Here is a 26,416-nt window from a genome sequence, read left to right as displayed (position 1 = left end):
GTGGCATCAGATGATATTTGTCTTTCTCTGTCTTATTTCAGTTAATATGATGATATCTATTTTATTGTCTTTTAACAAAGCAACAGTCCACATGGAATGTGAAGTCTGGGGAGAGAAAAGACAAAAATACCAGGTTTTTCACCGTAGGTCATTTGAGAAGTGCCCATCTAACATTCCCTCAGGTTCTCTAAAATGTCTTTTGATTTCCTACCTTCATGCCTTTGCCTGTTTTTTAGCTAACTGAACGGAACTGAACCTATCTCTTAAATCCCAACTGTAATATCCTCTCCTATATGAATTTTGCCTGAACTTTTCATTGAAGTTCATTGTGTTTCTGCAGAAACCTTGTGAACAGTGGTTATTGCAAGTAGGATCATTTAACCTTCTGTTCAAACGCACATGTCTTTCTATAGCATCTTTGAAGGCTGTCCCTGGGAGATACACTCAGGATAGATAAGAGATGCACTTTGAAGGGGTGGACACCTGCTTTAGAATCCTGAGTTTCATCACGTATGAGCTGAGGGACCCTGAGTTATCAGCTAGCCTCTCTGCACAGCAATGTCTTCATTTATAAAACGGGACCCTTGGTAGTACCTAGGTCTTAAGGTTGCTATGAAGATTGAATAATCTATGTAAATATTTAAGTGTACAATTCCTGGCATATACAAAGCACTCAATCAATGAATGCTATTATGTTTTTCATTATTAATATTAGCAAGTTTGGAATATTTTAATTGCCTTTGTTCACACAATAAAATTAGTCATTTAACTGTTTTACTTTGAGAAAAAAGAGATAAGAAACTCCCACAATTGTGTTGACAGACCCATGTTTTGAAGACACAGCTAGGATGGGTGGGATTCAGAAGTCTGGGAAGTTATTGGATTTCTGCAGATTTCTTCTGGGTTTTAAAGAGCTAGTCGGGGCAGCTAAGACTTCCTTGTTTGGACTCTGCACACATAGCTTGAGTCACTCACAGATACTTTTTCTTATAGACAAAACTTACCCCACCAAAAGGAAAATGGGATTAGAAAAAGAAACTTCACAAAGGCCAGATATCTAAAAATACCCCCACCAACAAAATATTTGGCTGGGACACCTGAATTTTCTGTGTATAATTTTAATTAGGTAAACATTGAAAATATATATTTTTCTAAAAGAGCAAAGAGTAATTTTATGGAAAATAATGATTGTCATCAATCTTCAGAAGCCTTCAGAAGATCAGTTTTGCAAAAGACTTTCCTTGTTTTAAGGAGTGAGAAGATATGAATTTGAGCAAGCTGCTGCAATGGTGATCAACACGTAACTGCTTAACTTACAAGATTTCCCCCCAAATTGGCTTTTTTGTAGGATTATTATCTAAAAACATAGTCAGGGAGATGGTAACTATGGTGCTTGATCATGTGATTGTTGTTCAGTTGCTCAGTCATGTCTGACTCTTTGCAATCCCATGGACTGCAGCACGCCAGACTTCCCTGTCTTTCGCCATCTCCTGGAGCTTGATCAAACTCAAGTCCATTGCATCAGTGATGCCATCCAACCATCTCATCCTCTGCCGTCCCCTTCTCCTCCTGCCTTCAATCTTTCCCAGCATCAGGGTCCTTTCTAATGAGTCAGTTCTTCACATCAGGTGGCCAAAGTATTGGAGCTACAGCTTCAGCATCAGTCCTTCCAAAGAATACTCAGGACTGATTTCCTTTACGGTAGACTGTTTTGATCTCCTTGCAGTGCAAGAGACTCTCAAGAGTCTTCTCCAACACCACAGTTCAAAAGCATGAGTTCACTGGTGCTCAACCATCTTTATGGCCCAACTCTCACATTCATACATGACTACTGGAAAAACCATAGCTTTGACAATATAGACCTTTGTCAGAAAAACAGTGTCTCTGCTTTTTAGTGTGCTGTTTAGGTTTGTTATAGCTTTTCTTCCAAGGAGTAAGTGCCTTTTAATTTCATGGCTACATTCACTGTCCACAGTGATTTTGGAGCCCAAGAAAATAAAGTCTCTCACTGTTTCCATTGTTTCCCCATCTATTTGCCATGAAGTGATGGGACCAGATGCCATGATCTTAGTTTTTTGAATGTTGAGTTTTCAGCCAGTTTTTTCCTCTTTCACCTTCATCAAGAGGCACTTTAGTTCCTCTTTGCTTTCTCCCTTAAAGGTAGTATCATCTGCATATCTGAGGTTATTGATCTTTCTTCCTGCAATTTTGATCATGTGATAGTTAAATGAAAAGATTGTTTTACTGCATGCTCTAGACAAGTGAATATATTAAAACCATATTATGGATACATAGATGGCTAGAATATGCTTTGTTAGGGCTTAAAAAGTAGGTGAACTCTACTCAAAGTAAGCAGAAATATATTCAAGTTATAACTGAATTAAATGCCAAGCAAAATGACACTTAATTTAAAGGAGTGGATAACGATTTTATGTTCCAATTATTTTGGATATATTGAATGTCAATTAGAAAGAAGGCCAATAAAAACAATTCTGGGAAGACCCAGGGAGTGATATTTAAGAGCTGCTTAGGTGAGCCTTAGAAAGCATCACTATGAACAAAGCTAGTGGAGATGATGGAATTCCAGTTGAGCTATTTCAAATCCTGAAAGATGATGCTGTGAAAGTGCTACAGTCAATATGCCAGCAAATTTGGAAAACTCAGCGGTGGCCACAGAACTGGAAAAGGTCAGTTTTCATCCCAATCCCAAAGAAAGGCAATGCCAAAGAATGCTCAAACTACCACACAATTGCACTCATCTCACACGCTAGTAAAGTAATGCTCAAAATTCTCCAAGCCAGGCTTCAACAGTATGTGAACTGTGAAATCCCAGATGTTCAGGCTGGTTTTCGAAAAGGCAGAGGAACCAGAGATCAAATTGCCAACATCCACTGGATCATCAAAAAAGCAAGAGAGTTCCAGAAAAACTATTTCTGCTTTATTGACTATGCCAAAGCCTTTGACTGTGTGGATCACAATAAACTGTGGAAAATTCTGAGAGATAGGAATACCAGACCACCTGATCTGCCTCTTGAGAAACCTATATGCAGGTCAGGAAGCAACAGTTAGAACTGGACATGGAACAACAGACTGGTTCCAAATAGGAAAAGGAGTACGTCAAGGCTGTATATTGTCACCCTGCTTGTTTAACTTCTATGCAGAGTACATCATGAGAAACGCTGGACTGAAAGAAGCACAAGCTGGAATGAAGATTGCCGGAGAAATATCAGTCACCTCAGATATGCAGATGACACCACCCTTATGGCAGAAAGTGAAGAGGAACTCAAAAGCCTCTTGATGAAAGTGAAAGAGGAGACTGAACAAGTTGGCTTCAAGCTCAACATTCAGAAAATGAAGATCATGGCATCTGGTCCCATCACTTCATGGGAAATAGATGGGGAAACAGTGTTAGATTTTATTTTTCTGGGCTCCAAAATCACTGCAGATGGTGACTGCAGCCATGAAATTAAAAGACGCTTACTCCTTGGAAGCAAAGTTATGACCAACCTAGACAGCATATTCAAAAGCAGAGACATTACTTTGCCAACAAAGTTCCTTCTAGTCAAGGCTATTGTTTTTCCAGTAGTCATGTATGGATATGAGAGTTGGACTGTGAAGAAAGCTGAGTGCTGAAGAACTGATGCTTTTGAACTGTGGTATTGAAGAAGACTCTTGAGAGTCCCATAGACTACAAGGAGATCCAATCAGTCCATTCTAAAGGAGATCAGTCCTGGGTGTTCTTTGGAAGGAATGATGCTAAAGCTTAAACTCCAGTACTTTGGCCACCTCATGTGATGAGTTGACTCATTGGTAAAGACTCTGATGCTGGAAGGGATTGGGGGAAGGAGGAGAAGGGGATGACAGAGGATGAGATGACTAGATGGCATCACTGACTCGATGGACGTGAGTCTGGGTGAACTCCGGGAGTTGGTGATGGACAGGGAGGCCTGGCGTGCTGCAATTCATGGGGTCGCAAAGAGTCGGACATGACTGAGCGACTGAACTGAACTGAACTAGGCCCTTAAGAGACAAGGCCAGTAAACAAAGACATAATTTACTATAGTTGGAGGCTAAGAAAAACAAAGTAAAATAATTATCTGAAGCCTAACAATGTGATTCTCTGTATATGTACACACACACACACAGCTCACATTTGAAAACTGGTATTATACCCACCAAGTGCATGCATTATCTGAATAAAAAGAGTGATAAACATTTTTGGAAGAGAAGTTAGGCTGAAATCACACACCTATTTTCAATAACAAGGTCTGTGAGACTTGAAGGGCACAACAGTCTGACAGGGAAGTGGTGAAATTATCATAGACTGTTGAGTGATTCAAATTGGATCAGGCAAAATGCTTTAAAAATACACTGTTGGAAACAATCTCACATTGGGAAGGCAGTAAAAAGATGGACCTAGAGTCTGTCACACAGAGTGAAGTAAGTCAGAAAGAAAAAAATAAATATATATATTAATGCATATATGTGGAATCTAGAAAAATAGTGCGGGTGAACCTATTTGCAAGGCAGGAATAGAGATGCAGATGTAGGGAATGGACTTGTGGACACAGCAGGGGAAGGAGAGGGTGGGATGAGTTGAGAGACTAGCTTTGAAACATGTTATGAGGTTGGTACAAAAGTAATTGCAGTTTTGGACTGTGAATTTTAAATCATGATAACTAGGCTCAAACACATCTTTATCAAATAGGAACCATTACACTCAATACATTTTTGCCAACTAGAAATGAGTTTGCTTATTCCTGTGGTGTAAAAATTCATGCTTCCAGATTCCACGGTCTTGGAAAGCATTTTCTGTTTCCTGCTACTTGTGGAAGCATTTTCCTTGCAAAAGTTGTTGAGATACTTGAAGAATTGGTAGTCAGGTGGCGAGAGGTCAGGTGAACATGGCAGATGAGGCAAAACTTTGTAGCCCAATTCATTGAACTCTTAAAACATTGGTTGTGCAACATACAGTTTGGTGTTGCTGTGGAGAAGAAATGGGCCCTTTCTGTTGACCAATGCTGGCTGCAGGCACTGCAGCTTTCAGTGCATCTCATCAAGTTGCTGAGCATACTTCTCAGATGTAATTATTTCACAAGGCTCAGAAAGCTGTAGTGGATCAGACCGGCAGCAGACCACCAAAGAATGACCGTGACTTTTTTTTAGTACAAGTTTGGCTTTAGGAAGTGCTTTGCAGCTTCTTGTCAGTCCAACCACTAAGCTGGTCATCCACTGGTTGTTGTATAGAAGAATCCACTTTTTGTCTCATGTCACAATCCAATCAAGAAACCGTTCATTGTTGTTGCATAGAATAAGAGAAGAGACACTTCAAAACAATTGTTTTGATTTGTGGTCAACTCATGAGGCACCTGCTTGTGAAGCTTTTTCACCTTTCCAATTTGCTTCGAATGCCCAATGACCATAGAATGGTCTATGTTGAGTTCTTCGGTAACTTCTCTTGTAGTTGTAAGAGGATAAGCTTAGATGATTGCTTTCAATTGGTCCTTGTCAACTTCCTATGACCCGTCATTATGCTCTCATCTTCAAGGCTCTTGTCTCCTTTGCAAAACTTCTTGACCCACCACTGCACTGTAGAGTCATTAGCAGTTCCTGGAGCAAATACACTGTTGATGTTACAAGTTGTCTCTGCTGCTTTATGACCCATTTTGAACTTGAATAAAATGTCACTTGAATTTGCTTTGTGTCTAACATCATTTTTGTAGTCTAAAATAAATATAAAATAAACAGCAAGTAATAAGTCATTAGCAAAATAAATGGAGAAGGCAATGGTACCCCACTCCAGTACTCTTGCCTGGAAAATCCCATGGACGGAGGAGACTGGTAGGCGGCAGTCTGTGGGGTCGCACAGAGTCGGACATGACTGAATGACTTCCCTTTCACTTTTCACTTTCATGCACTGGAGAAGGAAATGGCAACCCACTCCAGTGTTCTTGCCTAGAGAATCCCAGGGACGGGGAAGCCTGGTGGGCTGCTGTCTATGGGACTGCACAGAGTCGGACACGACTGAAGTGACTTAGCAGCAGCAGCAGCAAAATAAATAAAGCAAGAAATGTGCATTAAAATGATGTATAACACAACCACATTTATTTAAGAATGTATTCCAACATCAAATGGCAAAGTCCAACAATGTAAAACTGCAATTACTTCTGCACCAAACTAATACATTATCATGTGTAAAATAGATAGCTAGTGGGAAGCTGCTGTATAGCACAAGGTGCTCAGCTCAGTGCTCTGTGACCCTAGAGGGGTGGGATGGCAGGTGGAAGGGAAATCCAAGAGGGATGGGACATATGTATATCTATAGTTGATTCACTTTGTTGTACAGCAGAAACTAACACAACATTGTAAAGCTCCAATAATATACTCCAATAATAGTTTTAAAAGGATGCTCTAAGTTGCTCTGCTTCTGCTGCTGCTGCTAAGTGGCTTCAGTCGTGTCCGACTCTGTGCGACCCCATAGACGGCAGCCCACCAGGCTCCTCTGTCCCTGGGATTCTCCAGGCAAGAACACTGGAGTGGGTTGCCATTTCCTTCTCCAATGCATGAAAGTGAAAAGTGAAAGTGAAGTCGCTCAGTCGTGTCTGACTCTTAGCGACCCCATGGACTGCAGTCCACCAGCCTCCTCTGCCCATGGGATTTTCCAGGCAAGAGTACTGGAGTGGGGGTACCATTGCCTTCTCCAAGTTGCTCTGTCTCACCTCTAACTCTTAATGCTTTCTTGTAGTCTAAAAACAGAAAGATATAATTTATTTATAGAGTCCTGGAGGTTAGGGCCTAGATGGTACATTGCTTGTTATCAAACAATATTGTATGTGATACTCCTGGCTTTGCTGTGTGACAACAGAAATGCTGTTTGTTTTGGTCCTTTCCCAGCACTAGAAATCAACAATGGAGAAAAAGCTTAGGGTTCAGAGACCATTTAAGAACTGGTTGGTAGATGTGTCCTTACAATAAAGCTCTAAACACACTTATCCAACACAACACACGTTGATGTTACAGCAAAAGTGAAGTAAGATTAAGCTTTCTCTCATATATAGTGTCATTATAATTGGATAAAAACATACAATGATGACAGGAATAAGGTATAGAGACTTTTTGAGAATTATTAGCTACTGTATATAACAAAAAGGGACATTAAATGAGAATCAGCTCCCTGGAGAGTTATTTTTTACATTCTCCCTGACCTCTTGATGGTAACTTGATTAACTAGCAAGCACATACCATCTCTTCATATCATTTGATTTCCCTTATATTCAAATCTGTCAAGATAACACATAAAAGGAATCAAATTGAGGAGAAAGGAGTCAATTCATTTTTCATTTTTCTAGTATTTTCCAGCTTATGCTTTTTTTCATTTAACCTACAGTGATGTGGTTGGGACTCTCTTGCTCACCTTTGGAAAACATTCAACCAGCCCTGGGAGCTTTTGTGCCCTGGAGACAGCCTGTGTGACATTTATGGATAAACCCTGGTTAGGCCCATGACCCCACAGATCAGCTTGCCTGAAGCTAGCTCTGCCAAGGTCCCCTGATCTGTAGACTGTTTCTTGACCAGCACCGTACCCTCTGATCTGTCCAAGAGGCTGGTGGCTCATGGAGCACCTCATCCCATGTGACTACTTTTATATAAATTTCATAGAAAATTGGCTTATGCTAACTTCTCTTATAATCACTGCTTTCCGAAGTATGCTTTTTGATGTGAAGTCTACTTACCTGCAGAAAACAGAGAGGAGGGTCATTTGTCTGGTAGTGGGTTTGCTGTGTTAGCGAGGCAAAACTGATTCATCTCCCTTTGGAAGTAGTGCTGGTTTGGGCGGGGTGCTGGCCCTGGGTGACATTTGCCTCAGTGCCTGGCCCACTCTGGGTGGTAGAAGATATTACATAAACATTTGTTGGATGAATAAATGCAGGATTTTTGCAATGTAGGCTCAATTTTGGTACTACTTTTTCTGCATTTCTGTCTTAGCAACTGACTACCTAGAGTGACCAGCCCTATAAGATCTGCAAAAAAAAAAAAAAAAAAGGAGGAAGAGAAAAGATGGGAGTTTAGTAAATAAAAGAATAGAAGACTTAAAATGACAAAAGAATAGAAATGACAGCCTGGGGACTTCCCTAGTGGCCCAGTAGTTAAGACTCTGTGTGTCAATGCAGGACACACAGGTTTAACCCCTGGTTGGGGAATTAAGATCCCGTGTGCTGGGTGGTACGGCCATATAATTAAAAAAAAAAAAGACAATCTGTGTCAAGCCATCTTTTGAATTTTGAGCATATGTATAATCTTCGAGTAGACAAACTATTCAATGTGGTGTTTTAGGGGGAAATGTGCATTTTGAAGACAAACACAACTGTGTCTGAATCTTAACTTAGCGACTTACTAAAATTCTATGCAGAGTACAATATTTAACCTCTCCGAGGCTCAGTTTTCCTTCACTGAAATGGAAGAAATACCTTTTGTTTCGGAAGCTTGTTTTGTGGTCAGTCATTTCATACAGTGTGTACATGTGTGTCTCAACAATAGTAATGACAGTTTTCCATTTTTAAGTATCTTCTAGATGCCTGCATCAGGCTGGGGTGTACCCAGACACTTTTGTGTCCTTAACCCATCAAAAGTACAAGGCTAATAGTATGATTTCCGATATACAGAAAATTAAATTGAGACTCAGTAACGTAAAGGGAGCTATACAAGTTTGCGGAACTGCAAAGAGGAGACTTGAGTTTAAATTTATCTAACTCCTTAGCCTAAGCTTTAACTTACCATGATTAATAAATATTATTTTTTCCCTTGCCAAAAAGACATGTAAATAACCCATTTCTCCCTTTCCCAGTTAATGTCTGCCCTCTATAGGGTGGTCGCCCTACTCCCACAATAAACCCCAATAAGCCAAAGTGTTCTGCTTGTCCATTTAGAATCTAAGTGTGGGTTCCATATGTGGCGTGTTCTTGGCTATCATTATCGGTTATCACGTCTTTTCCATAGGTTTATTCTCGGTAACTTAAAGTTTTATACTGTAATACTGAAATCCAGAGAGAGTTAGGGAATGCAGTAAACTTTTAGAGCCACTGAGGTGACCCAGATTTTCTGGATGTATCCAAGTACAGTGATTTGCATCTTCTATCCCAAGTAGCATCAGAGATTCTTCTGGCCACGCATCGACATATGATGTCAGTGGGAACTCTGAATGTGAAGGGTGGAGATGCTTAGTTTGGATGATCTGCCTGTGGAGCTGTTAACTGAGCTGGGTCAGAAGGATATGAAATTTGGACTTATTCTGACAGTTAATTAAACAAACCTGGCCCCAATTAAATTCTGGCAAGTCAGCCACTTAGAAAGTACTTGTTCTTTGGACATCTAACTTTCCCAAGTTTTGTTTTTACTCAGCATCTTAGATTTTGTTTTTGCTTTCCCTTTCAGATTTATAACCGCCTGGATACAAATTGCTGTGGGTTCCGACCTCGGAAGGAAGATACCTGTGTACAGAGTGGACGGAGTTCAAAATGTGACAACCAGGATACTGTGGTTCTAGCCCACATTGTCCAGCGAAAGCAGGACCCAAGACACTTGGTTTTTATAGATAACAAGGGTTTCTTCGACAGAAGTGAAGATAACTTGAACTTCAAACTCCTAGAAGGCATCAGAGAGTAAGTTTCCTGATGTAGTAACATCTGCAGGACATTGCATTTCTATTGAATACGTAGTAAGCTTTGAGAAGACTCATATCCTATGTCTGATCAGTTTAACCTTTAAAGAGAATCTGGGAATGGAGGCCCAGAGAAGGGAACCAAACCCAAGGGAAGTAGAAAAAAGGTGCAGCCAGGTTTCACTGTAACTGGCCTGTGCAAGCTACAGAGGTCCTGCTGCATTTCACAGGCATCATATTGCTTGGCCCTCATGTGAAAATCCAGGTGGTATGAGGTTGGAAGCATGCAGGCATTTCTGGAATAGGAGCTAGCCTGGTGGAGGTGAGCAGGTCACAGGGGCTCCATTACCAGGGTGCAGGATGGGGAAACCAACAGACATTCAAATACTGACAAGGCAGGATATCCCAGGGCAGAATAAACTCAGTGACTTTGATGAACACATGGGAAGTTAGAGGCAACCTGCTGAGTAGAACACAGTAGCCAAGAATAATGGCAGTTCAATTCAGGTAAGAGGGTTTCTGAGCATTTGGAAATCCTTCTGTAGACATAGATTATGGGGACAAGTATCTTGAGCTTACACTCAAGAAGTATTTGGAAATAAAGGAAACTAGGACATTCCATAGTGGCAGGGACCTCACTGTAGAGTCTGAGATATTCACCCCCAAACATGGGGACTGAAGCTACATTTCAGACCTCCCTTCATAAGCACCCATTCATTGTCTTTCTTTCTTTTTTCTTAATTATTAATTAATTAATTTTTGTTTGCACTGGGTCTCCATTGCTGCATGCGGCCTTTCTGTAGTTATGGTGAATGAGGGTTATTTGTTGTGGAGCACAGGCTCAGTAGTTGTGGCTCGCAGGGTAAAGAGTGTGGAGTCAGTAATTGTGGTACATGGACTTAGTTGCCCAAGGCAAGTGGAATCTTCCTGGATCAGTGATCAAACCTGTGTCGCCTGTATTGGCAGGTGGATTCCTATCCACTGCATCACCAGGGAAGTTCCCTTCATTGTCTTTCAACCTTGGTCAGAAATCAGGGTCACTAAGAAACTGGGGGGTGTGTCTGAGACTTGAAAATAGAAGGGTGCTCTAGGGAAACAGTCCACCAGCCTTGTGAAGCCGAGGGATTGCTGGGGACACATGAGCAAGTCTAAAACTGAGAGTAGAACCCAGGTCCTCCAACCCCAAGTCCAGTCATTTTTCTGCAGTAACTTGTGGCATTTCTACTGTTACTATTTCTCTTGTTAACAAAACTCTGAAGCATATTTTAATAATTCTTAGCACCATGAATTAGGTAATGGGGAATTTTATGTATTTCCAACGCTAGAGTTAATGAGTTTCAGGACATCCATTTTCATGAGTTTTTGCCATGACTTTCTCTATTAATACCCACTCCTTATATCTCTGTGGATGGAAGGTAAAATATAAGTGTCTGCTAAGTGTTTGAGGTGAGGAAATTTTATGTGTAGGAAAATTTACATACCAGTGGCATCACTTACTGAGTCGATATTATGGAGTCTTCTTAAATCTCTGAATTTCCTCTTAGAATTAATAGTGCCTGGAGAATCCATCTCTCTCATACATTCATAAAAATATGAGTAACATTTTACTTATGCTTTCAAAGGAGATTTAACCCTAAATGCATTATAAGGAGTAATGGGTTTAAAGTTAAATCTTCTTTGAATATGTAATTTCCACATTCAAAGGCAAAAATGAAGATTTCACTAACCAGATTTATGCATAGAATATTTCCATTAAGCAGCATAGCGCAGAGTCAGGTAATTTTTTTGATTTTCCTTTATGCAAGGATTAGACACTAAAGAAATCCATAAATGTAGTGGTTTCATCTTGTACATTCTGCCACAGCTAAGTTAGTTCAAGGGCCAGAGAATTAATAAATCATGGATTATTAATACTTCCTATAGCAAAAATGCTTAATTAATACTGTGGTTACTAAACTATAAAGGACATGTCTTTGGGGTGCTCAGAGCATCTGAGTAACATTATTTAATTCCACACTTACTCAGACTCATTAAGCATGTCCAGCTCTTTGGCCTTTGGTCTCTCTGCAGCATCAGAAATGCTGGAACATATGGACTGCTGTATTCATGCCCCCTCAGTGCCAGCCCCAGCTTGATCCATTGACATTTGGAAAAGATGCTTAGAGGACTGAAGCTCTTGGCAAACTGTACTCTTGGAACAAATATATATTCTGTTTTAGTTTTTAAGGAACTACTAAATTTACTCTTAAACCCCAGTATTTGTACTGTACTTTCATCAGCATTTTAATGAAAGCTGGGAGAGAGGCCAAATTGGAGATTCAGCAAAATGTTGCTTATAATTTTGAATGAGAAATTTTACTAAATCCTTTAGATAATGTATGTGCTGTATCCCTGCCTTTATTATTTCTAAATGAAAAGCAGGAATCATAATGCCCTTCTTTAGGGAATTCAGCAAGGATCCCTCTAAACTGACCTCAGGTTTTCCAGAAAGGTGCTTCCTTGTGGAGTGCCCTGGCCCTCAAACTTGAGTTTTGTTAAATTTATTTGACAATAAATTAATATTCTGGTTTAATATAATGTTTCCAGATTCTTAGAATTTCTGAAGTATTATCTGAATAAAAAGCATTTCAGTCTTTAATTGGGCATTTTGGTGTGACTTCTTTCTTTACACCACATGTATTTTGTATAATTTCTCATTAAGTTCATTCATGCAACTCTGCTTCAGGAAGAGTAATTTACTGAAATGTCAGCATTTTTTTTTGCTTCTCATATTTTCTTGCATATAATCTCATGCTGATACTTAAGAGGATAGGATTCTACTCAACAGATTAAAGTGGTTTCTTATGGGTGCTGCTGCTGCTGCTGCTATTTAGCTTCAGTCGTGTCCGACTCTATGCGACTCCACAGACGGCAATCCACCAGGCTCCCCCGTCCCTGGGATTCTCCAGGCAAGAACACTGGAGTGGGTTGCCATTTCCTTCTCTAATGCATGAAAGTGAAAAGTGAAAGTGAAGTCGCTCAGTCGTGTCCGACTCTTAGTGACCCCATGGACTGCAGCCTACCAGGCTCCTCCGTCCGTGAGATTTTCCAGGCAAGAGTACTGGAGTGGGGTGCCATTGCCTTCTTCGCTTATGGGCTCAATGGAGTTTAAATTTGAGGAAAGTACTTTTCCAGATTATCAGAATTCTTGCTAATTCTGTCCCTCTCTTTGCCTACATATAATGATCTTAAGTAAGACATTGGTATGTCAAGTTCTCAGTGGTATAGAAAACTCAGTCCCTTTGAAATCTGTTCTTCTAGTATATAATTATTGAGAAGTGTAAGCTAGACGCTGACAGAAATGTTTCGATCCTCAAGATATTATCTGATAGTATGATTTATACCAGATTAATGACTGGCTGAACCACTGGGCAGGGCATAATATTTCCAAGCAATTACGAAGAATGAAATATCATTTTCTCTTTTCAGGTTTCCCGAATCTGCAGTTTCTGTTTTGAAGAGCCAACACTTACGGCAGAAACTCCTTCAGTCTCTGTTTCTTGATAAAGTTTACTGGGAGAGTCAGGGAGGTAGACAGGGCATCGAAAAGCTAATCGATGTGATAGAACAGAGAGCCAAAATCCTGCTCACCTACATCAACGCACACGGGGCCAAAGTGTTACCTATGAATGAATAAGAAAAGGTCTTCTGGCTAGCGGTCCAGTCCTTTTAGAGATGAGGCAGTGGAGATGAATACACAAAGTAAATGAATTTAATCTAGTAAATATGATGAACCTGAGCACAATAGCAGTCTTTAAAAGCTTTTGCAAATATACTGCTAAGATGTATCTGTTTACATTTTCCTTTAACATCATGACTCGGAGTCTCAACATCTGAGCACAGAATAGTTGCAATTTTGATCCCAGTTAGTTGTATTAAAGCATCTGTCACATCGGTTAACAGGATAGTATGAACCAGAAGTGGTGATTCCTTTAATAAATCAGGTTTGATGCCATTTGCTGGTCTAACCAAATACTAATGGGAACAGTTCTGGATATCTTTCTGTTGTTGATTGTTAGAACAGACAGCAGTTTCAACACTACCCAGAGGCAACTCTACGCTGGAAAATGGAGGTGTATAACCTTCAGAAACCTCAGACTCTATAGTAATTTTAAGGAGAAATGTTGGTTTATTTGTAAAACCTCCAGTGTATATTCTATTGTATCTAAAAATGATCAGCCAGCTTTGTGATCCTCAACACAAGAATCCCATTTTCCATACCCTTTTGGAAATGTATTAACATTTTGTCATCAGTATAGAAACCTACATCTGAGAGTTTATACATTAGGTAGTTTTATTCTCTGTTTTGGTCCAACTTATGTCTGGTGGCTTAAAAATTCAATGTTTAGGTATGAAGTTGCATATGTGAAACTACGCTTATTGAGTGTCTTTTGGTTGGGCGGATGTTCTTTTTACATTTTTTGTCATTTTTACTAAGGATAGGCTATAATTTCTGCTTATTTCATAAATAATAGTGGATTTCTTCAAGCTTGTTCTTTGTAATTATATTAATTAATTGATATTGTCCAGATATTGACAATAAGACCGGATATTGAGTATGTTTGAATATATTGTTTGACTTATTCCAATATGAAAAATAGGAGCAAAATAAGTTAAAATCCAACTCTGATCAGTTCTCCTCAAGTGAAATCACATGACTAGAAACAGGAAATTGGAGGATATTTAACCTCAAACAATTCTCTCTGAACTCTGTTGTTTAGTCACTAAGTCATGTTCGACTCTGTGACCCCATTGACTGCAGCCCTCCAGACTCCATAGACTGCAGCCCTCCAGGCTCCTCTGTGCATGGAATTTTCCAGGCAATAATAGTGGAGTGGGTTGCCATTTCCTTCTCCAAAGGATCTTCCTGATCCAGGGATCAAGCCCATGTCTCCTGCTTGGTAGGTGGATTCTTTACCACTGCACCACATATCCTTGGAGGCATCTACATCATGGTGTTTGATAGATGTTCACATAGAGATTTGAAGTCTTGAACAAATGGCTGTGACCCTCCCCCCTCACCTCTTATTAAGAAGCTACTATACTGACTTCTTTCAGTTTTAAAAAATAACTTAAGAATATTTATAATGCATTCTATCCTCTGTTTTCTCAATTCTGCATGTTATTCCTAAAGTGCATCCCATTTTCTGTGTTCTAATAAGGGTCACTCAGCATCACTGAAGATTAGAACTACTAAAGACAGTATGATAAAGGCTAACCTATCTATAGATTTTAATTTATACAAACGTTTGAGGCAAAGTGACATAATAAAATGTAGATTATAAGAAAACATAGTCAAAGGAAAAGGGAATCATTTGATCCTCTATAACTTTTCTAGGCTTACATTCAAGCCCACTTTTTAGCACCCTCACTTCTCAGCTGACCCTTGGAGAGCTGGCCTCCAGACCATGCTGTCTTCAGCGTTCCCTCCGTAGCCCTGAGTGCGCCTCTCCCACCCTCCGCCTCATACTTTCTAAGTACATGTGGACTCTGCTGAGTCTCCACTGCTACCTGCTATATTTGGTCTTTTAAGATCACTTTGTGTCTCAATAATCAGCATATTAATGAGAAATTGGCCTAACAGAAGTCTGGAGATGCAAAATTTACATTAAAATAACTCTTTGTCAAGTTGCCTTATACCTTGTCTTAATCTAGGTGACATATTTGCATTTTAATATGCCTTTCATGGAATATACCATCTTGTCCAACTTTGTGATACTGGTGCTGGAAATCTCAGGTTCCTCAGAAGTGGCTTTGATTTTGCATCTTAACCTATACCACTTCTGGACAACTTGGTCCTCCAGCTGGTGGGTCTCATTGTTTATTTGCCTCCAGTTTTTCTGAAATGCAAAGTATCAAATGACAGGTCCAGGAACACATGTTTAATTTAGTCACCTTTGCTTTTAACAGTATATGTTGTTTTAGAATCAGTGGATAATTCATGCTATCTTATTTTTGAATGATGAATGACTTGAGGCCAGGCTTTTCATTCTAATAAGTAATACTCTTCTCTTACTGAAACAATGAGAATACTCTGCCTTTCAAATGTACTCATTAGGCTGCAGTTTGGTTCACATTGCACATTATGGGGTTTATTTACAATTTGATAAATTTAAAATAGAGCAGTTTACGTAGGCAGACATACCGAAGCTTATTCTTGTGTGATTCTTTTTTTAAACTGATATTATGAAAATAAATACATATCTTAAAAATATGTCATAAAAATGTTAAAAATTAAAGATGTGTGTTTTTTATTTTGTCAGTGTTTTTGTTGTTGTTGTTTTGTTTTTATCTTGTTTTATAGGTAAACTGCTTTTCAGAAGTGAACTTTGGGGGAGTGTTTGCTACCTTTATCCATGATAAAAGAAACAATTGTATAGTCGAGACTTACACTAGACTGTGTTTGTGTATGCATATATTTGATATCATTAATAATGATATTATGCCTTCCCTTGGTGTACATTTAGCACTCTTTTAGGTGGTATGCAAATTACTTAACAGATATCATAAATTATAAAAATATATTAATTTGGGGTTTTCTTTGCTTGATGTCAGTCTTACTATTATATTTAAGGCTTCCTTGGTAGCATTCATATTTATTAAATTTATTAGGCACCTGGGGAACTTATTAAAATATAAAATGTCTTAGACTTATGTTCAAAATATTTATAATCTCTAAACTTCTGTAATAGCCTGTTTATACCATTGTGCTTTTAGATATATGGTAAATTATATCCAGTGACTGAAATAAAATAACCTAAATGTAGATTCATCTATATATTGTCTTATGAAATTCTAATGTTTATCTCAGTACAGATTAAATAAGGCACATTAGAGCCCTAGCCTGAAAATACGATATGGAAATGGCATTGATACATAAGTCAAATGAAGATGATGAAGGTATTTCTCTCAAGAATAAATAATGTTATCAAGAATCAGGAACTTTCATGAATGAAAGATGATTTGACTTGTCAGAAAAGGTATTGGACACTTGGAAATAGCCCCAAGTATTCTTTCAGTGCAATGCTGGACTTCATTTTGAATTGAATGGACTATTTAACAATGCTCTAGGGCAGAGGTTAACTTGTAGATTTTTACCCCAGGGAGATGCAAATAATTTCTGTCTGGTGGATAAAACAATCCTACCTTAATGGCTTTACAAATTATTACCCTGTTGGACATTAACCAGTTTTTTTTTTTTTTAATTTGTCCAATAATCTTATCCTAACATTTGCCTGTAAATATTTAGCTTTTGAAGCCCTCTTGAAATTGTAGTGTCTTCTTACTAGTTTTCTTGTTATTAATTATTTTAATAAAATCTTTGAATATGTTCATTTTATATTTGCATAAGAGTTGCGGTTTTACCTTTTTTAAGATTTTGGCTTAATAAACTTTTGACTGTAGAGTCTTATAATTGTATTTACTTGAGTGTCATGATTTTAAAATTTTGAAATTTTAACAACTTTCAAAACAGAGTCACATCATTTAAAAAACTAAATGCTACCATTTGATCAACAGCTTAAGTTTATTTTCATTTCATCCTTTAATTGATTAAAAATTGTTAGTTGATTATCTGCTTGAAAGGTCTGACTCAGATGGGTTACAGGCAGACTTTGTTTTGCAGTCTAAAATGCACATTGTACATGAAGGAAGTCACAGAAATCCTTTCTTATACTAGCACTGCATATAGTTAAATTAGTTCAACATTTTGTTTTTCTTCTTAGAAAGGTATCTTTTTACCCTCATGTCTCCAAAGTGCATTTTATTTGTTTATAAAAACGTACACAATTTTGCATGCATTAAGAAATTTCTATGCATCTTCTTAAAAAATAATGTGTGTTTCTTAGCAGTGCTTGTCAAGATTTTTAAAGCTTTTGAGACAAAGAGATTAAAAAAACCTTTCCTTGTCAGGGGCCTTTTTGTCATGCTGCAGAATAGCTAGCTGAGCTATATTTCAAAAGGCAAACTGGGCTGCAGGGAGTGTGGCCAGTCACTAAATAAGACTGAAACAGCTGTGATTTTGCAAGACGTGCCAACATTTTCTTTAGCTCCAGGACACCAGACATTATCTGGCTCATAAAGTACTCTATGTTATTGGCTCAACTTCTGTTTAGGAGAACAAGAGATCTTGTTCTATATCCTCATTTCAGGCCCTCAGGAGTACTAAAATTTGAAGTCAATGTTATTTTTTGACCATATAATACTTTAAAAAAATTAACTGCAGTTCACATATCCTCTCTAACTTGGTGAAAATACTTTACAGTTAAACTTGCAAAGTTTAGGTCTTTCATAAGAGAATTTTGAAAAATGGATAGCATCTCCTAGGAGAGAGTCAGTCTTCTCTCTCAATCAGGTAACAAGTGACAGTTAAAATATAGGACTTTCCTGAGAGTTTCACTGACAATTATGGCAGTACTATTTGTGTCATTTCCATTTTACTGTATTGTTAGTTGCAAGCAGAGAGAATATGTTTAAAAAGAAGTGACATGGTGGCACCCAAAGTAGAAAGTTCCTAATTAAGGACTTAGATTCCTAATTGAATTTTGATGTTGGCCCTAGACTATTTACCAGATGCTAGTAGTAACAGGTCTCCAAGTTGTGACAACCAAGAATATCTCCAGATATTGCAAACTGTCCCCTGAAAGGCAAAGCTATCACTTTAAGGTTCAGAACTACAGCTTTAGTCCATTGATTAAAAAGCATCCCCCTGCCCCACTATAGAAGGTACACCTTTAATTTTCTTTTGTCTTCTCACATTCATAAAGATTGTCCAATTCTTCATATTAGAATGGGTTGCCATGTTTTATGGCATCAATCAGATTCCCAAGAGGTTTGACGGTTTGGGGGAAGGGGTCTAGAAATAAGCCACATGAAAATCATGAGGACGAGACACCTTGGGCTCATCAATACAAATTTTAGGTGAAAAATATATCTGGGAGCATATTATTAGAGTGAAGAACTGACTCCATGTTGCATCTGTTTCTCTCACTTTAACCTTTGCTTCCCATTTCTTTTGTTCATTAAAAGGATACTGTTTATACATAATGGCCTGCCTCAGGGAACCCTTACCCCTCTGCCTGAATGCTAAACCAAAATGTTTTGTTCAGGACCCTGTCCACCTGTGGATGGCTACAGGAAGGAAGAAATTAACACCCCTTCCCTGAAGCTGGCCATTCCAGGAGATATTTGCAAGATTAATGACCTTTTTACTTTTCCTCCTCACTTACTCCCATCTTTGTTTTATAAAAGAACCTGGAATCCAGACACCAATAAGATGGTTGTTTTGAGACATTAGTCTGCCATCTTCTCAGTCTACTAACTTTGTATTCCTTCCCTCAACACTTCGTCTTTTGGATTTACTGGCCTGTCATGCAGTGAGCAGAGTGAGCTTGGACTTGGTAGCAGTATGATAAATTAAACGCCAAGGCAAACATTTTGGGTTGAGTGGTGGTAAAAATGCTTTACCTTCTTCTGTCTCTGGGGCCAGTATCTGTGTCCTTTGACATGAAGACTGGTCTGTAAAGAAGGCATTCTCTCCTCAAGACCTAACAGTCCTAGGAACCTCCTCCTCTACCTTGACAGAAGATCAGACATTGTGGCAGGTGTTTCCTTGTTAGCAGGTGAGGAGAAAGAGAAATGAAGTGCATTAGAAAGAAACTGTTGGGCCAGGGTGCAGTTGCAGCCAAAGGGCAAAGCATAATCACATGGGAAATCTAAGAAAAGGTTAGAATATCGATCTAATAGATCAAGTAGTGTCACAGGAACAAAGTACCTTCAAATCTCCATGGCTGGAAACCACTAAGTTAGATTTCTACTGGCAAATGTCCATTCCGGCTTGGCAGGAAGGCTTTGCTTTTCATAAAAACTGCAGAATCAAGCAGATGAGCAGCCTGGATGTTTCCATTGCTGTGCCTGAGTGAAGGGAAGTTCTGAAGGGCTGGTACTTTCAGTTACAAGTCATCAGACAAAGCAGTTTGAGAATCAGGTAATGAACTATCTGGTGAATAACATTGGTAACTACAGTGGATGGTGAGAGCTATTAAATAAATGGTGACTCATTATATTTGAAGCAAATACAACCTACATCTTATTTTGTCTATCCACCACTCCTCTTCTTCTGGGGACCTGGAACCCACTGTGTCACTTCCCCTCTGTCAGGGCCCTCAGGCCCTATTTGAGAGGTTCAGGGATGTACGTGTGATTTCCACTGGGCAAACAACATCTCTTTATTTAGCTTCGTTTGCTGTCATCATTGATCGGTTCAGAATTGAACGCCTGACTGACTAGGAGAATATGCCTCAGAATTTTAGATCTGGAAAAGAGAAAAAACAGAACTAAAGTACTAATGGGCAATATTCTGGAGATCTTAGTCAGATTTTCTTTTTCGTGAGCTGACAACGGGTGTAGCTGAGCCCATGGTTTTGTTGTTTCTGCTGCCTTTCTTGCCCTGGAGATGCCTTCCAGTTCTTTCCTTGAAATGGCTCAGTATCTTTCATTGATTCACCTTTTTGCTTCAACTTAATCTAGGTTGATTGTTTTTCTAATGCTTGCAATCAACAGAAGCATCTCTGATTTAGGTCTTTTTCTAAGCCAAGTTTAGAAAGCATGTCATGATTTTCTTCCAATGACAGATGAAGATGTCCATGCTCTTAGATGTTCTTCCCCTACTTCTTTCCTTCATGAACTAACTTCTGAAATATGTATCATCATGCTCACATTGTTAATCTTCTTACTGTTTACCTTCTAGCTTCCGCCTCTCACAGGTGCCTTATTGCTTTGTGTGCATGGATTTCCTGCCCGCCATCAATTATAGCTTCTGCATTCCTGAGGTCTTTGTTTTTCCTCCTTCATCTCTTTGCTGACACGTTTCTTCATCAGATGATTATTACAGACTTACTCACGAGTTCTATATTCAGAGAGACATCCTCATTTGTGAATAACAGTGTTTTATTGATGTATTTAAACAACAGCTTGGTGATAGGAAATTTGGATTTCATATTTTATTTTCAAAACAAAAATGCCCCTGGAGGTTTGTAGACATTGCAAATCTATTATTTGGCTTTGAACATTACTAATAAGATTTCTGAGGTCACCCTGGATTCTTCTAACTTGTAGGTGATTTGCTTTACAAATTTTGGTGCACATTGTGTTTTTTCTTCATTCTTTAATTTTAATAAATTCTCAAGACATGTCTTAAAGCTGGTCATTCTACATCAGATTTTCCTAGAACACAAGGAATCAACATATTTATATTTTCCTTCATTTCAGGAATACTTTTACAATATATATTTGAATATTATTTGGTTCTATTTGTTAGGTTTTCAGATAAAGAGATATGTATGATGTGTGTATGGAATCTGCCTCTGAATTGTATTTTCCTTATTCACTAAATTTTCTCTATATTTTTCCTTCACAAAATTTACTATTTTCTCAAAGGTTTTCTTTATATTCCTAACTTTATCTCAGCAGTATGTATCCTATTTCTTACTGGTTCTAATTAGTCTTAATTCTTCTAAATGAATTTATCTTCAAATTTCCTTTTTTGAAAACTCAGTTTTAATTTTCTGCTTCTATATTAATTCTGTGTTGATTTTAAAAAATTTTTAATATTTTTAGGTGAAATAGTTTTTCAAAGAGTTTTAGAATTTTCTCAGAGGCTGTAGGAAATAGTTTCTGAAAATTTTCAAGTAAAATTCAAATGAAATAAAGTTAAAATTGTATTTTCTCAGTCACACTAGCAACATTTTAAATGTTCAGTAGCCATGGGTGCTTTAATGGATACTCTGTCCTCATCTCAGCACAGGTGGAGGATGTTTCCATCATTATAGAATGTCTACTGGCTAGCATTGCTGCAGAGCACAGGTGTCTCTGTGTATTTTCATGTGCCACCCTCAGCAACAGCTGCTGTTCCCCAATCTCTATCTTAACCTCATCTGCCAGGTAACACATCTAGGTTAGGGTTTTGGTCTCTGTCTTAGGCAGCCTGGGGTGCCATAACAAAATGCCATAGACCAAGAATTTACTTTTCATAGTACTGGTGAGGGGGAAGGCCAAGATCACGATGCCAATGGGGCCAGTATCTGGGGAGGGCTTTCTCCTTGGGTTGCAGATGGCCACTCCTTGCTGTGTATTCACATGGCCTTTTGGGGGTGTGCAGGTGGAGAGAGAGGAAGCAAGCTCCTGGGTGTCTCTTCCCACAAGGGAACGAATCCCATCATGAGTGCTCCATCCTCACGACCTCTTCTAAACCTCCCAAAGACCCCCAGCTCCAAATACCATCACATGAAGTTGGGGCTTCAACACATGAATTTTAAGTGTGATACAATTCGTTCTATAGCACTAGCCTTTCAAACTTCACATCCTTTTTGCATAAAAGATGCATTAATTCCATGCAAACAACCCTCACGTCCTAAATTGTTTCTGCATCATCTCTAAAGTCAAAAGTTCAAAGTGTTATTTAAAAATCATCGAAGTCATATGCGTAGGAGACTTGAGTTATGATTCATCCTGAAGCAAAATTCCTCTCCAGCTGTGAACCTGGGAAACCAGGCAAGTTAACTGCTTCCAAAATACCATGACGCGACAAGCATAGGATAAACACTACCGTTCAGAAAGGAAAAATAGGGACAAAGGGAGGAGGGAAAAGTCCCAAGCAAGTCAGAAACCTAGAAAGGTGATTTTCATTGGCTCTTAAGTCTTGAGAATAACCTTCTCTGACTCTATGCCCCACCTCTTGGGACCACTGAGGTGGCAGCATCACCCCCACAGCTCTGTCCCTGTTGCTCTCTGAAAGGGTCCTGCTCATGTTGATGTCTGGGAGGGCAGTGAGCGGAGGCATCCTGGCCCAGTGAAAGCAGAAGGAACTAGTTGTGGCCCCCGAGCCTGTGGTAAGAGTATCAGCTCTGATGATCTCTTAATCACCTTCAGCATCATCATTCCATTTCCTTGAGGAAGAGGGTACCTTCATAACTAAAGAGCTTCACAGTCCTGTGTTGTAGAATCATGCAGCCTGAGTAGTCCTGTGATTTGCAGTTAGCGAGTTTGACAGCCTTCCTTCATTCTATCCTGCTTTCTCTGTCCCTTTGATTTCAAAATGGCGGTGTCTTTGGTGGTATAATCCCATTTTCTCTTTGTTAGGTTTCTTAGACCCATGTTTATTTTCAAAGAAATCTGCACTCTGCGTTCTGCTTTTGGTGATGGTCATCTTATAGCTTTATACTAGGCACATCATTCTTTCCCTTTTGCATCTTCTTCATTCATTTCAGTGGTTTCTGAAGAAGAATCACATGTCTTCTATCCCTTGCCATGTTTTTTTAATGAGTTTTTCTGTTCTTAAAGGAGAGAATCATTTGAGAAAAGAGTCTGTTGGGGTGGACTGGAATGTGTGTTGGGGGAGAGGATGTGGAAACATGATCTAAAAGCTCTAGAAGTTACTTAGTTACAAAAAAATCAAGGAGTGAGGCAGGATGGGTCTAATTTTGAAGTAGTTTTCATACATAATTGTAGGCCATTACATAGAGATTTGGAGGGAATTAACTAACCATTCTGAGAAAACTGTCATGGCTATGGCAGATAACATGAAAAGATACTCCAGAAACACCATGCAATAGAAATAGTCTGCTCTGGCTTAGATTCATTTTATGCACCTGTGGTTATTTCATCAGTAGTCATCTCTAAAGGGAACTATGTTTACCAGAGAAGGTCACCTGAGTTTGTATCATTGAGAAAGATTCAGAAAGATTGAGGGACACACACACACACACACACACAACACACACAGGACAATAAATCTAGATAAAGAGGTAGATTGCTTTTCTTTCTTTTTTTTGGGGGGGGAGGGTTTCCTTGATGAAAAGGCTGATTCCACAGTTGATTCAAAACCAAGTGATTTACTATTATCAGAATTGAGGCTTTTAATTTAAGTGAGGGTGCCCCAAACCATGAGATTAAACCAGATCTCAGGATTTTCTGGTATAATTAGCTCTTAACTGGTGATGACTACATAATTTTTTAACTTTATTTCCTTAAGGCTTTATTGAGTTGTTCATGTGATAACTATTTCTTGAGTGCCAACTATGTGCCAAGCACTGCCTTAGATCTTGGGATTTAGTAGAGGAAAATAAGGGATCACTTTTTTTCAGCAGCTTCCTTCTTCAAATCTTTGATCATGAAACTGTAAAGGTTAATATCTGTCTATATGTGGTAGAATAGAAATCAGAATCATTAGCTAATTTTTTCACACATAAGAAAAACTAATTTTATATAGAGTTCCTTTAGCCTTTTCTTTTTGTTCTTCAACTGTTCCTACTAAAAAAGGCATGTTATTTTTCAGATATATTTATGAATCAAAATCTCTTATGTAATATCTCAAATATCCTTCATGATAGCTCCAGCCAATGCACTTTATTGTCAGGAATTGTGTATTTTGTGCCCTTGATGCTCTGTTCTTCTTTGATTTTTATCTTTGGTTAAAAAAACAAAAAAACTCCTCGAATAAATCATGACAAGGACTCTGGAAAGAAAGAACTTGGATTTATGGCAATCTGGGTAGCATGCTTTCAGATCAAGGAAATGTTCTAAAATCAATATTTAAATAGCATATTTGGCAAAATGTTCTGCCCTGAAAGGAATGGGTGACATTTTTTTGAAGAGAAAGAGTAATGGGAACCAGACAGCAAAGTTCAAGAAGCCAGTTCCTGTAAATCTGCTTCCCTTTGTTGCAACATCATCCCCTTCAACAGCTTTCAGTGTCTTAGATCTATTCCTCCATTATCAGTTGTATTCCTCTCTTTCCATTTTGTTTTTAGTGCATTGCAGAATCATTACCTTCTATTTTGTTTTAGGTAAAAAGCCTCTTCAATGCAATGTCTGACTATTGGAATCTTTTTCTGCCATATGCAGCCATTTCATCTATGTAAAATCTCCAGTGGTTCTTTCCCTTTTCCACTAACTCAGATTTATCCTCTTTCTCTGAGATACAGAGATATAGCTCTTGATATTCTGTCCTGTTCTCCTGCTTCCCTTAAAAACTACCCATTTTTTTTCCCCTCTCATCTTGTTTCTCTTAAGAAATGCATAGCTTTGTTTCTACTGCCTGGGACAATGACAGCTAAATCAGCTTTGTCTAATGAATACAAACCTCTTGTTTGTCTTATATTTCAGCTCTTTGGAAGTTTCTTAAATAAATACTGGATACCATTTGAATCAACGGAGAAGAGCAGGACATAAAGAAAGAGGCAAATAATGAGTAGAATGAGACACTTGGAGAACTGGTCATTATGTAGGCTCGTTTGGTATCAATTTTCATTTATATTTTGAAAATGATAATCTGTGAGTTATAGAAGGTTATAACAACATAGATCTCCTAATTTAATAATGATAGCTACCCACCAGTCAGAATGGCCATCATCAAATTTCTACAAATAATAAATGCTGGAAAAAAATGCTGGAGATGGTGTGGAAAGAAGGGAACACTCCTACAATGTTGGTGGGAATATAATTTGGGGCAGCCACTATGCAAGCACTGTAAAAAACTAAAAACAGAGCTACCATATGATCACAGAAATCCCACTCCCAGGCATATATCTGGTGAAAAGCAAAACTCAAAAAGTACATGCAACATAATAATGTTCACAGCAGTTCTACTTACAATAGCCAAGACATGAAAGCAACCTAAATGTCCATCAACAGTTGACTGGATAAAGAAGATGCAGTACATATGTACAGTGGACTATTACTCAGCCATAAAAAGAATGAAATAATACCATTTGCAAGAACATAGATGGACCTAGAGATTGTCACACTGAGTGAAGTAAGTCAAAGACAAATATATCACTTATATGTGGATTCTAAAAAAAAAAAGTCTAAATAAATTTATTTACAAAACAGAAACAGACGCACAGACACAGGAAACAAATTTATGGTTACCAAAAGGGAAAGATTGAGCAAGGGAAGAAAAAATCAGGAGATTGGATTATCATATAAACATTACTAAATATAAAATTGATAAACAACAAAGGCCTACTATATAGCATAGGGCACTATTCTGTAATAACCTGTAAGCAAAAAGAACCTGAAAGACAATGGACAACTGAATCACTTTGCTGTACACATGAAACTAACCAAATATTGTAAATTAAATATACTCCAATATAAAATGAAAATAAAAAAAAAAGATAATTACCATTTCAGGTTCACACCTTGAGGCTGCTATATATACTGTGATATATTTCAAAAAATAGTATCTACTTTAGTCCTCTCCACTCTGACACAAGAGAAAATTAAAGAATGAAGTTAATAATTTGTCCAAGAAAAGCCAGGAAATGACAATCTGAGATTCATATCCAAATCCACCCAACTTTACAAGCTCCGCTTGTGACAGTCAGGCCACATGGCCTACACAAGTCGACCCAGGACTCTCCACTCTGTCACAGTGACTCATTTCCCTGAGAGAATTTGTATCACTTATACACACCGAGATAAACTGAAACCTTGGCCAGGTGCTGAAGGGGAAACATTGTCTCACAGCCATCTAATTGAGAGAAGGGTCAGCCCCTCGAGTTTTTCAGTGTCCCTCTCATGTCTGATTCTACTCAAGCATATTGAAATGACAATGACCATTTTCCCAGATGGGTACCTACTCTTTAAAATCGTTATCTTCTTAGTCCATATGCTTGGCCTCCTGATTCATAGGAGACAGAATTTCAGCTCAGAATTGCA

The 26,416-nt window shown here is 38.5% G+C and overlaps 1 protein-coding gene across 3 annotated transcripts in view; it reads left to right on the top strand.

The window, feature by feature from the left end:
- Positions 1-15,951, top strand: part of FAM198B (family with sequence similarity 198, member B) — a 71,466-nt gene extending 55,515 nt beyond the window's left edge. For all 3 annotated transcript variants that reach the window (XM_010836077.1, XM_010836076.1, XM_010836075.1), the window contains 2 exons: positions 9,433-9,659; positions 13,127-15,951. In XM_010836077.1, the coding sequence (XP_010834379.1) occupies positions 9,433-9,659; positions 13,127-13,334 (435 nt within the window). In that variant the 3' untranslated portion in view covers positions 13,335-15,951. The remainder of the gene's footprint in view (positions 1-9,432; positions 9,660-13,126) is intronic.
- The last annotated feature ends 10,465 nt before the right edge of the window (positions 15,952-26,416 follow it).

The sequence above is a fragment of the Bison bison genome, unplaced genomic scaffold (assembly GCF_000754665.1).
Source record: "Bison bison bison isolate TAMUID 2011002044 unplaced genomic scaffold, Bison_UMD1.0 scf7180017864060, whole genome shotgun sequence".
Classification (NCBI taxonomy): Eukaryota; Metazoa; Chordata; class Mammalia; order Artiodactyla; family Bovidae; genus Bison; species Bison bison.
Note: the sequence above shows the minus strand (reverse complement) of the source record. Positions and strands in the feature narration are given on the sequence as shown.